At 41.6% G+C, this 15,503-nt stretch overlaps 1 protein-coding gene across 7 annotated transcripts in view; it reads left to right on the top strand.

Annotated features, from left to right (window-relative positions):
* cbarpb (CACN subunit beta associated regulatory protein b) overlaps window positions 1-15,503 on the top strand; it is a 199,607-nt gene that overhangs the window by 28,023 nt on the left and 156,081 nt on the right. For 5 of the 7 annotated variants that reach the window (XM_072594166.1, XM_072594162.1, XM_072594163.1 and 2 more), the window contains one exon: window positions 1,949-2,032. In XM_072594166.1, the coding sequence (XP_072450267.1) occupies window positions 1,949-2,032 (84 nt within the window). Of the gene's footprint in view, window positions 1-1,184; window positions 1,207-1,319; window positions 1,694-1,948; window positions 2,033-15,503 lie in introns of those variants that run through there. The other 2 variants (XM_072594168.1, XM_072594167.1) reach the window with 2 other exon arrangements.

Genomic DNA, 15,503 nt, shown 5'->3' with positions numbered 1-15,503 from the left:
TTCTCCCTGTGTCTGTGTGAGTTTCCTCCGGGTGCTCTGCTTTCCTCCCACAGTCCAAAGGTGTGCAGGCTAGGATTGGCTGTGGTGTCCAGGGTTATGCAGGCTAGCAATGGGAAATGCAGTGTTATAGGGATAGGGTAGGTCTGGTTAGGTTGCTTTCCAGAGGGTCAGTGTGGATCTGATGGGCCAAATGGCCTGCTACCACACTGTAGAGATTCTATGGATTCTATCTTACCTGAGGACATGAATGTAGTCCTGATAATTACTGTGTTATGGAATCGGAAATGTGATTGCTTAACCTGATATGTATATACAGGAAAATGCTTCAAGTCTGTTGTCTGGGTGTGGGAATAATCTTGTCTGCGTTCTGTCCTGTTGTGCGGAATACTCGATGGATGCTCCAGCCTAGGATAAGGTCACATGACACGACTGAGCCTATACAGGCAAGAAATGTGGATTTCTGTGGCAGTGTGTCACTTGAAGTGTGCAATCTAAGAGTGTTTGTTTCACCAGTCTCCACAATGGAAGTGATTCATTCCCGCACTAAATTGGCAAATACACTCGGTGCATGGAAAGGGTTCAGCTGGGGAAAACAGCATAATCCTCTTCCGTTTCCAATTTCCACGGCCAATATAGCCAAGACTCACAAATGAATGAAACGCATTCTCAAAAACCCAACCCAATGCGAGTGCGCACAAATAGGCTTTTGTATATGCGTGGACCCTCGGGGGGGAAAAAAAATTTGCAAATGTTAGAAATCTGAAATAAAACGGGCAAAAATGTCGAATATGGACATTTTTTAAAAAAGCTTGCTGTTTCAGAGCCGGCCTTCTGTGATGCTATGAGATCTGTCACCAGCAAAACAAAAGACAAAGACCTATACCTGAAATGTTAAAATCTATTTTTTCTCTTGCACTCCAGTATTTAGCATCGAAACTCACCTGCGAGCATAATATTCATGGCGACCGTTCTTTCACCAATCTTTTGCTTTGGCATCATTGTAAGGACGGAAGTGCAATTTATAATTCTTTTATATCTACGAATCGAGGAGGAAATATCAGGCTAGACTGAACGGGGGCTCCATCTGCTGTTGTGCACAGAAGAGGGGATAAATGGCGCTTTCAGTTGTAACCTATCCGGGCAACTGCCCAGCTGAACAATGCAGCCCTGAGAGATTGGCAGGAGCCGCGAGGAAATTGCTGTCTGGTAACCTGGCACATGTGGCAGCGGTCCGAGCATTCCCCTTCAGCCCAGCTCAGAGAGAGAGAGAGAGAGAGATCTGCCTGGGGGTGGGTGGGAGGGGGCCAAGGGTCGAGGCCCCTTGAAGGTGGACAGCTCATGCCCAGTTGAAAGCAAAAAAAAAGCACTAACTTTGAAGCCAATGGCGCTTACCAGAGAGTGTAAGGCCAGCCCCAGCGTCGCCCGGGCAGAAAGAAGCTGAACAAGGGGAGGAGGTGCCTGCGTGGAAGCTGATCTGGGGAGGGCTGGGGAGAGAGGGAGATTCCTGTTCCATGGGCGATCCCTCCGCTTGGTCCTTGTGCAGTCGCTTTGCTCTCTCTCAGATCCCTCTTTTCTTTGCAGCCTTGGGTTAGGGGAAGACTGGACCCGCCAACCTCTCCCCGCCAGCTATTCCTTTGCCATTTAGTATGAATAAATCCGGAAAGAGGCGCTGTCATATTCTGTTACACAACAAGTGAGTACATTGTGAAATGATGCGTTTCTCCCAGTTTCTGCTTCGTTCAATGCCCCTTGCCAACTGAGGGAACTTTTCTGTTCTGCATTAATACCTTCGGTTGCTTCCTGTCGAGTTGAGCTCACCTCCTTATTGGAGATTTAACGCTGATTATTAGGGATAGCAAAAGAAACATTATTGCCAGGCGCCTAGCTGCAATAAAACCCTCCATATATCCGACCGTAAGATGCTATTTTTTCTTTTGTTGTATTGTAGGAGGATAAAATAACCCTGTCTCCGACGAACTGGACCATGAGCAATGATTTGCCTCCATGGAAATACATAACTGAGAACGCAACGGTGAGTGATTTAACCACAGACGCTGTACTATCATATTGTAGCTAAAACAAAGCTGCAAGTGTCAGTCTCTAACTGAGAGATGACACAGGGGCGGCCTGTTGTCATTGTACCTGAAGAACCGTGTGCTTGCTCTCAGCTTAATGATCTGGTCTCCACAATAGGAGGATGCTGAAATAATTGCCTGTTGTATCCCACTGAAATATACAATCGCTGATAGGTATTACTGTGTATATAACACAAACTGATTAATTCCAGTAATTATTAGCAGGTTATTTTTAAACACTTCACCCTCCCCCTCGGATTTACAGGTGGAAATGTGTTAATATATAGTCCCAGAAATATGCAGTCGTTACCTTTATTAGTGTTAGATGTAGGCCTTTTAATGAAAGCTGCGAGCTTCTAGGTATCTTAGAGTGGAGTAGGAAAGGGGATTGAAATGCTACGGTAAAATTACCATCTCTGACATTTTCGTTATTGATCGCGTTGTAACCGGGTTAAACAATCTTTAAACTGACCCTTTTTAAAAAATCTGTGCGAATGTGTACCTCTCGCCTTTCCTTTTCACCTGCTTTCGTCTGATGATCGAAATACAGTTTGCAATGTATATCTCATTGCCTGTTTTTTCGCGACTGTGTAAAACATGTTTGCCATATCTTTTTTTTTCTTTTGGAAAAATGTTCACCCCATTTGATTTAATAATTGTGCAGCGTTCATATTTTGGGTATTTTAATTGCCATCTGAGTCCCATGGACAAGTGCAAATCAGACAGCTGCTCAATTTTTCGCTGTCCCGTTGCCTAGGTGAATGTATATTCCTTTGGGAGTGAGCACGTGTGATAAGATGCTAAATCTCAGCTACAATTCCTGGCAGTAACACTCCCCCCTCCACTCGGGACGACTAGATCATTAGAAACAGCCATTGAAGCATCCTTAAGGTGTTACTTGCAAGTGGACTTCTCGCCTTGGGTTCGGTTGTCCCGGATGCATTATTGTTCATGAAATAACATTGCAGAATAAGGTGGATGGAATACAGTGATTATCCTGAAATTAGTAACTGGAAACGTTATCAGTATATAATGGCGGAGGAATGGCTTAGTGGTGTTATTGCTAAACTATTTATCTGGAGACCAAGACAATGTTCTGGGGCGTGGGTTTGAATCCATGTAGTTCATTTATAAAAATAAAATTTGGAATTAGCGATGATGATATTGGTTGTCGGGAAAAAGGCATCTGGTTTATTAATGCTCTCTGGAGAAACCAACCATCCTTATCTGGTCTAACCTCTATACCCAACTCTTTACTGCCCCCATCTGGGCAATTAGGGATGGACAGTAAATGACCTAGCCAATGGCGTCCATATTCATAGTCATTGTTATAGTCAAGGAGTATACAGTACGCTTCAGTCCGACGTACCCATGCTAACCAGATTTTCCCCAACTAAACTGGTCCCATTTGCCTGCGTTTAGCACTTGTCCCTCGAAACCTTTTCCATTCATGTAGCTGTTCAAATACCTTTTAAATGCTATAACTGTACTTGCATCTACTACTTCCTCTGGCTGTTTATTCCACATAAGGAGCACCCTCTGTGTGGAAAAAGTTGCCCCTCAGATCCCTTTGAAATCTTACTCCTGTCACTAATAATTATGCCTTCCTGTGAATTCATTTTTAAAAATGGGATTGGTCTAATAGAGTCACATGTGACAACAGGATAAACTTTGTTTCTATGTGCATAGCCTCCATTGGCAAGATAAACATGAATTAATATATAATGGGCCAGATTTTGATGTCAGTCAGGCTCATGACACTTTAAATATCACAAATTCCAGCAGCAGTATAGTTACATGTTACTATCCAAAATGTTCCCGTCTCACAATGTGCGATTTCGCCATTACTTGTGTGAAAATGGCATCTCACTGAAAGGCTAAAAAAAAGAGGGATCTGAGAGAAGATCCTCTCTGCCAGTGAAAGAGAACAACTAAAATGGGCAGCCCATTCCTTCAGGTATTAATTGTATTTGGAGATTTTCAAAATGAGTGTGCATGCATCTGTTTACTTATGTACTTTATGAGGACAGAATTTAGCATTATGATAATTCCAATTTCTTGTTTAACCAACTTCTTGATATTTCCTGGCACATGAAGAACGAAGGTGCCAGAAAACAGCTGTAAACCAGAGTGATGCTAGGAAGATAGTAGAAAATAGCAAGCGAAAGCATATGTGAAACAACTGATGACTATGCAACATGACAGTGTAGACCAACCTTCATTATAAAGATCGCAATTATTATGATCTTAAACTTTGTTTCTCTTCTTTCATGTTATAATTTGTGTTATGTCATGAGTACTTTGTCTTTGCAGAAGGGCTGGACTTTATCATAGAGAAAGATTTAGCTCCAGGGGAAGAATAGTTGAAGATTATTAGGCGAGATCAAGGAGATAAAGGTGGAAGGCTGTTTTCGAAATATTGACTCTCTTTACAGAAGCTGCTGAATTTCTGAGCCTTTTCCGGTATTCCCTTTATTTCAAGTAAACATTGTACCTAGTTATTAGAGTGTTTGATAGTTAAAAACAGAGAATAGTATACTATTAAAATAAATATTTAATTTGTGATGTTAAAGAGACATTAATTGATAATTATTGGTTTAGGGCAAACAATTCACCATTATTTGAAACACTAGTAGTATATTGCTATATCAGATATGATCTGTCCATTTTAAGCTTATATGAGAGATTATAAGAGATCTACAACAAACCTTGTGCCCAGCCAGTATTCTTCCTTTTTATCATTATCCTGTGACCTCTGATGAGATATAAATGTTATGTTTTGGGTCTTACCTGTCCATCTTGTTGCAGACATTTTGCCAGCTTTATTTTAGATCACCCTTTTGGGTAAATTTTCACATTATTCTATCCTCAAGTGCCTTTATTGACTGTAATGTTAGGTAAGAATTTACAATGTTGTTCAGGATAATGAACAGAAAACGTTTTCTTTTTTTTGTTTCCCAACTGAATCTACTTGAAAGGTAGCAGAGCATAATTTCAGGCTGCAGCTGTTAAATGAATTTATTGATTAGTAGATGAATAATCAAATAACCAATGATATGTACGTATTTATACAAGATCTTGACTGGATTTTCCCCTGGCTTATGCTAGTTTTCTTCAGCACAGAACATCCAAACATAGCCTAATTATTGCAAAAGATTGTAGAATTTCAGACACCAATTTAATCCAGCAAAGATCTAGTTTCTGCAAACTCTCGGCTAATTTTAAAGAAAACATTGGGCGGGAAGTCCTTCCTCACCAGATAATGGCCCTGCCCCGAAATTGAATTAATCACCATGATGAACTGCTATTAAGCAGACCATTGTGAGCCTAGGAGGAGGCTCATAAAGTCACTCCAGGTTTAATTGTTAACCATAAGGACACCCAGGCATAGAGGGTGGTATGCTTAATTTACCAACAAGTTGACCACTCAATGCTAATAAAACTGATGAATGTTTCTGATCAGTTTTATTGAAGTAATTTGCAGTTATTTAAAATTAACTTATTCACGGGGGAGGCTAGACACTTGTTAAAAACGCTTATTTGTTCTGTTATATTAATAAGACTGAGCCTGCTTGTCATTCTTAAATGCACCAATGAATATCTTGTCATGCAAGAAAATGGACAATTATCTTCCAAAATACTGTGCAAGTGGATTAGCTCATGAAAGAGTTTGTTTTTGGTGATAAATATCTCAGTTTCACCAGAATCTTTGGCAAAATTTATACTTTACAAACTAACATGATTTTAAGCATAATTTGTGCCCAGATTGTCAATTGTGCCCAATTATGTCCTTCCAATGACTATGATGTTCATTGTCTCTATATTAATCAACTACATTGTAGGTAACATAGCTATTACTTTCTATATCAGCTAATCAAAGTTGGGAGGCAATAGTCTGATGTATCTTTGCAAAAGTTCAATGGCAGAGTCCTCTTGAGGCACGAGGGTCTCACTTGCTCGTTGTAGATTCAGTGGGAGAGCTATGCTGTCTGTACCAAGGCTCACTAAGCCATAAGTTGTTTAGGCAGTGGAGAAGCCAACGGTAGGCTTTCCCCTATAACTGGTCCCCAGGACAAGACGTCCCTCCCAGCTACCAACCAATAAGAAGCCAGGAGGTCTTGCACTCATCAGCACCTGTGAGGAGACTGTGGCTACTGTCAAAGAGGAACCTATGGGATGCCCCAGATCTTAGTGGATCTAGAACAAAGATAAGTGATGTGGGTGGCTTACTGTCAGGAGTTGACAGACAGAGAGAGAGAGAGAGAGCAGGATAGTCAGAAGCAAGGATGGAGGGAGACTGCAATCAGCAGGCACCCTCTACTTGATGGACAGTCCCTCAAGCAGAGATTGCCTTTGATCGAGGGCCTTACCCACCATTGCCTGAGGTGACAAACTGCCTTTAAGACGGAAGCTATAAGGAACACTGAATGGTGGTAGAGCCACCTGTTGCTCCATTATTCCCAATGGCAGTTGTCAAAGGGTCTTAAGTTGTCCTTAATTGGCCACTTATGGGCTTCAGCTGATGGTAGGGCAGGAAGATTAACCATGGGCCTTAGAACCCAGAATCCAGGGTTGGGAGCTGAATATTCAAGTTGATACATCCTATCGAAAAGATAGGCAGGTGAGCAGAGGGGGTGGGGTTGCCTTGTTACTAAGAAATAAAGTTAAATCAATAGTAAGAAACAAAGTAGGGTCAGATGGTGTAGAATCTGTGTGGATAGAATTGAGGATCCGCAAAGGTCAAAAAGCCATAGATGGAGTTATGTACAGGCCTCCAACCGTACTCAGGAGCTGGGGCGCAAGATACACCAGGAGATAGAAAAGGTGTGTAGAAATGGCAAAGTTACAGTGATCATGGGGGATTTCAATACGCAAGTGGACAGGGAAAATCAGATTTGTATTGGATTGCAAGAAAGGGATTTTGAGGAATGTCTATGAGATGGCTTTTTGGAGCTGCTTGTGGTGGAGCCCACTAAGGGACAAGCAATACTAGATTTAGTGTTGTGCAATGAGGTAGAGTTGAGAAGTGAACTTAAGGTGAAGGAACCCTAAGGCGGCAGTGATCACAATATGATTGATCTGCAATTTGAGAGGGTGAAAATAGAATCATAGGTAACGGTATTACAGCTGAATAAAAGCAAGTACAGGGGCATGAGGGAGGAGCTGGGTAGAATTGACTGGGAGAGGAGCCTAGCAGGAAAGACAAGAACAACAATGGCAGGGGTTTCTGGGAATAATTCAGCAGACATAGCAGAAATACATCCCAAGGGAAAAGAAACATGGTACAGGGAGGATGAGGCAACCATGGCTGATGAGGCAAGTCAGGGATAACATAAAAGCTGTGACGATGTTGCTCCTTTAACAAGATTATGTTGTCCTTGGCTTTTTTTCTCAGCAAGGTCATAAAAGCGGCAATTCTGATAAGTCTATGTTTGAAGGGTTTCAGGCCCAGTTTGATTATAGCTAACAGATACTGCCTCAGGCAAAAAGCTTTCAAGTTTAAAACAAAACTCGTGCAATGAAAGGGGAGTGGCCAGTTCTTCCAGCTCAGCTTTTCTCTGGTTTGGTTTGATTTTTAGCAATCTGGCTGTTCACTAAAAGCAGGCAGTCAGTCAGTTTGAGGCGGCTGGTCCAAGAAACAGCTCCAAGGAAGAAGCTGTTCCATGGTGAATCCCTCTGCCATCTCTCCCTCTCCTGTAAGACCCTGTATTTGATTTTTTTCCTTTTTTGCCAAAGAATGTATATGGGGATTGTTGCAAGTATTTGAAACAGCATCATTAAGTTGCGATAACCTGTTGGGTTTTCGATTAGGTTAAGTTATTCTGTATTCTGTTCTCTTTTGTTTGTGTTCCATTCAGTAATCTTGTAGTTAAATTCTGTCTTGTTTGAAGTGGTTAAGTTTGAAGTTAAGTGGTTGGGCCAGCTGCATCCCTCCTGGAATATCCACTATATACTTGTTTAAAACAACTCGCCAGGTTACGGTCTGGGCTACTTTCTTGAAATGCTTTGAAGGGGTCAGGCCTGATCCATTACAAAAGCAAAGCAGAAAGCCTATAATGTGGCGAAGGACAGTGGGAGACCAGAGGATTGGGAAACTTACAAAGACCAACAGAAGGTAACAAAAAAAATAAGGAGGGAGAAGATCAAACATGAGGGTAAGCTAGCAAGTAATACAAAGGAAGACTGCAAGAGTTTCTTTAGGTATATCAAGGGGAAAAGAGAGGCAAAAGTGGACATTGGGCCACTGGAAAATGACACTGGAAAATAGTAGTGGGGAACAAGGAAATGGCTGAGGAACTGAATAATTACTGTGCGTCAGTCTTCATGGTGGAAGACACAAGTAACATCCCAAAAGGTCAAGAGAGTGAGGGGGCAGATCTGAGTAAGGTGGCCATCACTAAGAAGGTGCTAGTAAAACTAAATGGCCTGGAAACGGATAAATAGGGAGAGGCTGAATAGGCTGGGCTGTTTTCCCTGGAGCATCGAAGGCTGAGGGGTGGCCTCATAGAGGTTTATAAAATCATGAGGGACATGGATAAGATAAATAGACAAAGTCTTTTCCATGGGATGGGGGAAGTCCAGAACTAGAGGGCATAGGTTTAGATTGGGAGTAGAAAGATATAAAAGGGACCTAAGGGGCAATGTTTTCATCCAGAGGGTGGTGCGTGCATGGAATGAGCTGCTAGAGGAAGTGGTGGAGGCTAGTACAATTGCAATATTTAACAGGCATCTGGATGGGTATATGATTAGGAAGGTTTTAGACAGATATGGACCAGATGCTGGCAAATGGAACTAGATTAGGTTGAGATATCTGGTCGGCATGCACTAGTTAGACTGAAGGCTATGTTTACATGCTGTACATCTCTATGACTCTCAGTAATGAGCAGGTTAGACCAAGGAGAGCCAATGGATGTTATCTACCTGGATTTCAAGAAGGCCTTTGACAGCTTGCGTGCAGGAAGCTAGTGAGTAGGATCAATGCCTATGGTGTTAGAGGCAAGGACGCTAGCGTGGATAGAAGCTTGGCTGTCCGGCAGAAAGCAGTGTGTGGATAAACGGGTCCTTCTCAGGATGGCAGTTGGTGCCAAGTGGTGTTCCACAAGGCCTAGTATTGGGACCCCAACTTTTCACTTTATACGTTAACGATCTAGATGAACTAACTGAGGGCATTCTGGCTAATTTTAAGACCATAAGACATAGGAGTGGAAGTAAGGCCATTCGGCCCATCGAGTCCACTCCGCCATTCAATCATGGCTGATGCGCATTTCAGCTCCACTTACCAGCATTCTCCCCGTAGCCCTTAATTCCTCTAGACAACAAGAATCTATCAATCTCGGCCTTGAAGACATTTAGCGTCCCGGCTTCCACTGCACTCCGTGGCAATGAATTCCACAGGCCCACCACTCTCTGGCTGAAGAAATGTTTCCGCATTTCTGTTCTGAAATGACCCCCTCTAATTCTAAGGCTGTGTCCACAGGTCCTAGTCTCCTCGCCTAACAGAAACAATTTCCTAGCATCCACCTTTTCAAAGCCATATATTATTTTGTACGTCTCTATTAGATCTCCCCTTAATCTTCTAAACTCCAACGAATACAATCCCAGTATCCTCAGCCGTTCCTCATATGCTAGATCTGTCATTCCAGGGATCATCCGTGTGAATCTCCGCTGGACACGTTCCAGTGCCAGTATGTCCTTCCTGAGGTGTGGGGACCAAAACTGGACACAGTACTCCAAATGGGGCCTAACCAGAGCTTTATAAAGTCTTAGTAGTACATCTCGGCTTTTATATTCCAACCCTCTTGAGATAAGAGACAACATTGCATTCGCTTTCTTAATCACAGACTCAACCTGCATGTTTACCTTTAGAGAATCCTCGACTAGCACTCCCAGATCCCTTTGTGCTTTGGCTTTATTAATTTTCTCACCATTTAGAAAGTAGTCCATGCTTTTATTCTTTTTGCCAAAGTGCAAGACCTTGCACTTGCTCACGTTAAATTCCATCAGCCATTTCCTGGACCACTCTCCCAACCTGTCTAGATCCTTCTGTAGCCTCCCCACTTCCTTAGTACTACCTGCCTGTCCACCTAACTTCGTATCATCGGCAAACTTCGCTAGAATGCCCCCGGTTCCCTCATCCAAATCATTAATATATAATGCGAACAGCTGTGGCCCCAGCACCGAACCCTGCGGGACACCGCTCGTCACCGGCTGCCATTCTGAAAAAGAACCTTTTATCCCAACTCTCTGCCTTCTGTTAGACAGCCAATCCTCAATCCATCCCAGCAGCTCACCTCGAACACCATGGGCCCTCACCTTGCTCAGCAGCCTCCCGTGTGGCACCTTATCAAAGGCCTTTTGAAAGTCTAGATAGACCACATCCACTGGGTTTCCCTGGTCTAACCTACTTGTTACCTCTTCAAAAAATTCCAACAGGTTTGTCAGGCATGACCTCCCTTTACTAAATCCATGTTGACTTGTTCTAATCAGACTCTGCTCTTCCAAGAATTTAGAAACCTCATCCTTAATGATGGACTCTAGAATTTTACCAACAACCGAGGTTAAGCTGATTGACCTATAATTTTGCAGACAATACAAAGATAGGAAGAGAGAGACAGGTAGCCATGAGGAGACAGGAGGCTGCAGAAGAATTTGGACAGGTTAGGAGAGTCGGCAAAGAAGTGGCTGATGAAGTATAACGTGGGAAAGTGTGAGGTCATGCACTTTGATAGGAAGAATAGAGGCATGGGCTATTTTCTAAATGGGGAGAAAATACAGAAGTCTGAAGTGCAAAGATACTTGGGAGTTCTAGTCCAGCATTCTTTCAAGGTAAGTTTTTTCAGGTTGCGTCAGTAGTTAGGAAGACAAATACAATGATGGCATTTATTTTGAGAGGACTTGAATATAAAAATTTCTGAGGCTGTATAATTTGGAGTATTGTGCGCAGTTTTGGGTCCCATATCTTAGGAAGGATGTCCTGGAGCGTGTTCAAAGGAGATTCACAAGATTGGTCGCAGGAATGAAAAGCTTAACATATGAGGAACATTTGTGGAATCTGAGTCCATTCTCGATGGAGTTTAGAAGGATGAGGAAAGATCTGTTTGAAACATACAGAATACTGAATGGTCTGGACAGAGAGGATGTTGGGAAGACTTTTCCATTGGTTGGAGAGACCAGGACCCGAGGGCACAGCCTTGGAGTAAGGGGAAGACTGTTTAGAAGGGAGATAAGAAGAAACTTCTTCAGCCAGTGAGTGGTAAATCTATGGAATTCATTGCCACAGAAGGCTGTGGAGACCAGGTCATTGAGTGTATTTAAGATTGAGATAGATAGGTTCTTGAGTGTCAAGAGGATCAAGGGTTACGTGGATAAAAGGAGGAGAATGAGGTTGAGAAACATATCAGCCATGATTGAATAGCAGAGCAGACCCAATTGGCTAAATGGGTAAAAACAAGGACTGCAGATGCTGCAAACCAGAGTCTAGGTTAGTGTGGTGCTGGAAAAGCATAGCAGGTCAGGCAGCATCCGAGGAGCAGGAATATCGACGTTTCAGGCGAAAGCCCCTCATCAGGAACAGAGGTATTCCTGATGAAGGGCTTTTGCCCGAAACGTCGATTTTCCTGATACTCAGATGCTGCCTGACCTGCTATGCTTTTCCCGCACCACGCTAATCTCGATTTGGCTAAATGGCCTAATTTCTGCCCCTGTGTCTTAAGGTCTCCAGTGGAGGCAGGAAGGCGGTGGTTTTAGATACACCACCACACCACATAATTAAATGCTCTTCCTATCTTGTCATCTCATCACAGCCAGACACAGAAGATTCCACCAGATGACTTTGAATAATCTTAAATAATTGATTAATGTGATGAACCAGTATAACCACCAGCTGAATTCAAAGCTGATGTCACTGATACCCATACTGAACACAACTCATGTGTTTTTGTGTTTTCCTTGACTCCTGAGCCCATGCAGAGACCAAACTGATTATATCTTTGCCAAGTTGGTACTTTCATAAGTTGGGAACATGATTTGGAACTATTTGTGTTTCCAAAGTTCCTTAATTTTGTGATTGAATTAAAAGAACTGTCACCAAGCTAAATTTAGATTTTCTTTTGCCATAGTCAGAATGTTTCATTCTTTTTTTATTTTATTCCTCTCATTTTTGTGAAAATGTTTGGACTATTTTGATCAAGATCAGGAACTAATTGTATTGAGTTTGAACTTGTGTTCTGTTGCTTTTGCATATGTATGAATGTATTATTGAATAATATTGTGCATTCATTTAAAGAATACAATGAATGAAACTCTAAGTTAATAAAGTTAAAATTAGAGGTGGAATAGATTATCTACAATTCAGCAAACACACTCAATTTTCACCTAATTTAATAAAAATTAGACAGACTATGACTGCTGCCAATGATGAACCTATGGATGTCCCAGATCCTAGTGGATCTAGAACAAAGGTAAGTGGTGTGGGTGGCTCACAGATTGGAGTTCACAGAGAGAAAGGGGGCAGGATAGTCAGAAACAAAAACAGATGAACTGACCATGAGACTACCCTTTATAGCTTGTCACAAATTCCAATAAATTAGCACTCGTGTAAATAAGTATGCGATGACTAGTGGGCAAAATTAATGATTTTAAACATCAATTGCAAATCTGAATAAACCAATTCCGATTTACAGAACTTATACTACCACCATCCATTTCCAATTTATCATTAATCTCTTGGTATGACTCAGTCTACCACTCGCTTCATTATTTGACTAACATGGGAAAGTGTGCACCAAATCAATTTTGGAATGAAACAGTAAATGTGAATGCTCAACTAATTTTATAATGAAGATCTTACATCTAATGAATTAAATAAGGTTTTGGTTCATCAGCTCTTCTGTACACCTGAAACTTATGTCTAATGGTCTGTCTCCCAAAAAGTAAACTATTGGCATGTTGTAGATTGGTCTCGCACCAACGTTCTCAAAGACACCTTAATGATGACCAGCAAATACATGCTTTGTTTCATGCATGGAACTGTGTTCTTCTGGCACCTAATATTTAACAGGCAATAATGTCTGTTTTATCCTCACATTGAATAAAGTCCACGTAAAACTTACAAGTGCCCAATAAGTTCAATGGATCACTTTGAAACTGGTGCAAATGTGAAGCAATGCACATCAACTGATTAGAAAGCTGTTTAATTGCTTTGTTTTAATGCATTTAGAAACCAGGTTGGGATCTGACTGCCAAATTATGCTACTATGCTTTACATTGATGGACACCTAATTACTTTGTATTGACATGAAAGTGTTTGCATTAATGTATCCTAGTTCACCATATTTGTGTGAATTTATAACATAAACCATAATGGTTATCTTTCAAGATAAGAGACTCCTTTGTTCTTTTAAAGCAAACTGATCCAGTAGAATATTAATAAATAAAGCATCATCAAATTTATGTGGAAGCTCCTTTTGAGTTCCCACTTCTGTTTTGCATCTCTGTTACCACATACTCTATTCTCCCTCCTATGCTTACCTAACTTCACTTTAAATAAACCAATGTTATTCACCTCAACGTCTCCCTGTGGTAGCAAGTCCCACTCCCTCAATAAAGAGCTTCCTCCTGTATTCCCAATTGAATTCATTCGTCAATATCTTATTGTCATGGTGCTCATTAATGCAAACACATTTTGCATGTCAAGATAATCAGGCATATTTCATTTTTAAAAAATCTATTTGTGGGCAGCACGGTGGCTCAGTGGTTAGCACTGCTGCCTCACAGTGCCAGGGACCCGGGTTTGATTCCCGCCTTAGGCGACTGTCTGTGTGGAGTTTGCACATTCTCCCCGTGTCTGCATGGGTTTCCTTCAGGTGCTCCGGTTTCCTCCCATAATCCAAAGATGTGCAGGTTAGGTGAATTGGTCATGCTGAATTGTCGTTAGTGTTAGATGCATTAGTCAGGGTTAAATCTAGGGTAGGGGAGTGGGTCTGGCTGGGTTACTCTTTGGCGGGTCGGTGTGGACTTGTTGGGCCAAATGGCCTGTTTCCATACTGTAGGGAATCTAATCTAATGTACTTCTTTGTAGATTATGTAGAATGGTAAAATAAATATTTTTAAAAATTAAGTTGAAAAATCACACAACACCCAATGTACCATGCCTCAGGGCATCCTTGCCTGCAGCGTATGAGATAGACAACGTTGGCTGAGTCACATGAGTACCTTCCATGTATATGGTGGGAGATGTCTCCACAGGTAATGGTGGTATTCGTGTCCACATTCTGACACATCTTGCAGCGTCTACCATGACAGGGTTGTAAGGAGATGTTCTGAAATTAAAATCAGTCTAAACATTGTGGCAGAGACAGTATCACACAGGGGAGCTCACACCTTCAATACATTAACTGGGCTGACAGACACCAGTTGTTAAAGTTTGCTTGAGAATGTAACTTTTAAAAAATAGTTTTGCGATTTACATATAAAAAACTGAAACCACCATGGTCATTCTAACAGACGAGAGACTTAACAAACAATCCAGGTCTTTTACAATGTATAATTTTAGTTACATCACACTGTAAACGTTTGCTATAAATTCTGTGTCTTACAATCTTATACTCCACAACCACCTGATGAAGGAGCAGCGCTCCTAAAATTAGTGCTTCCAATTAAACTGGTTGGACTATAACCTGGTGTTGTGTGTGAATTTTAACTTTGTACATTCCAGTCCAACACCAGCATCTCCAAATCACAAAATTTGGGTAATAAGTACTCTTTTTTTTCCCTAATGATCTGCCAACTATCAATCGCACTTAATTTTTAAGTAAACAAAAAGATATCTGGTTTTGGCATAAATCAGCTGTGTAATTGTCCAGGTGGGTGATCCATTTGAGTAACAGATTTAACGTGTGACTCATGCCCTTCTGTGGCGTTAATTCAGTGAGTTGCCAGTGCAAAATGTGCACCTTTTAAAGGCAGCACCAACTTGGAGGCTAACCAGTCAGTGATATTGCAGGGACAGCAGCAGCCTAGTGGAAAGGCTGAGTTGAAGTACATGAAGTCAGAGGAAACACTAACTTGCAGCAGCTGGCACAGTAGTTGCCACATCAACAGTGCCAAGGAGTTTAAATGTGGGAGTCTTCAGGTAAATTTATTTCTTACTGATAGCTGTTAATACTTATATCCAAGGTTAATAACTGAAGTCTAGGAGGTGAGTGCAAATTGCATGTGAGATTAGAACCAGAGTTCTCGAGGAATTGAAATAAAGTAACAAAAACAAACTGAGGTCTACAGATGCAGAGAAATAATTTCCCTTTGACTTTAATTTTAATGAGTTAAACATGAAAGTACTAACCCTGAATGAATGTCTGTGTAACAGTTTAGAGGATTGCTTCCCTTGAGGTCTTTTAAAATGTTTTATTGCTTGTGGTTTTGCCCATC

Source organism: Chiloscyllium punctatum, chromosome 24, assembly GCF_047496795.1.
Source record: "Chiloscyllium punctatum isolate Juve2018m chromosome 24, sChiPun1.3, whole genome shotgun sequence".
Classification (NCBI taxonomy): Eukaryota; Metazoa; Chordata; class Chondrichthyes; order Orectolobiformes; family Hemiscylliidae; genus Chiloscyllium; species Chiloscyllium punctatum.
This window is presented reverse-complemented; position numbering and strand designations above follow the sequence as displayed.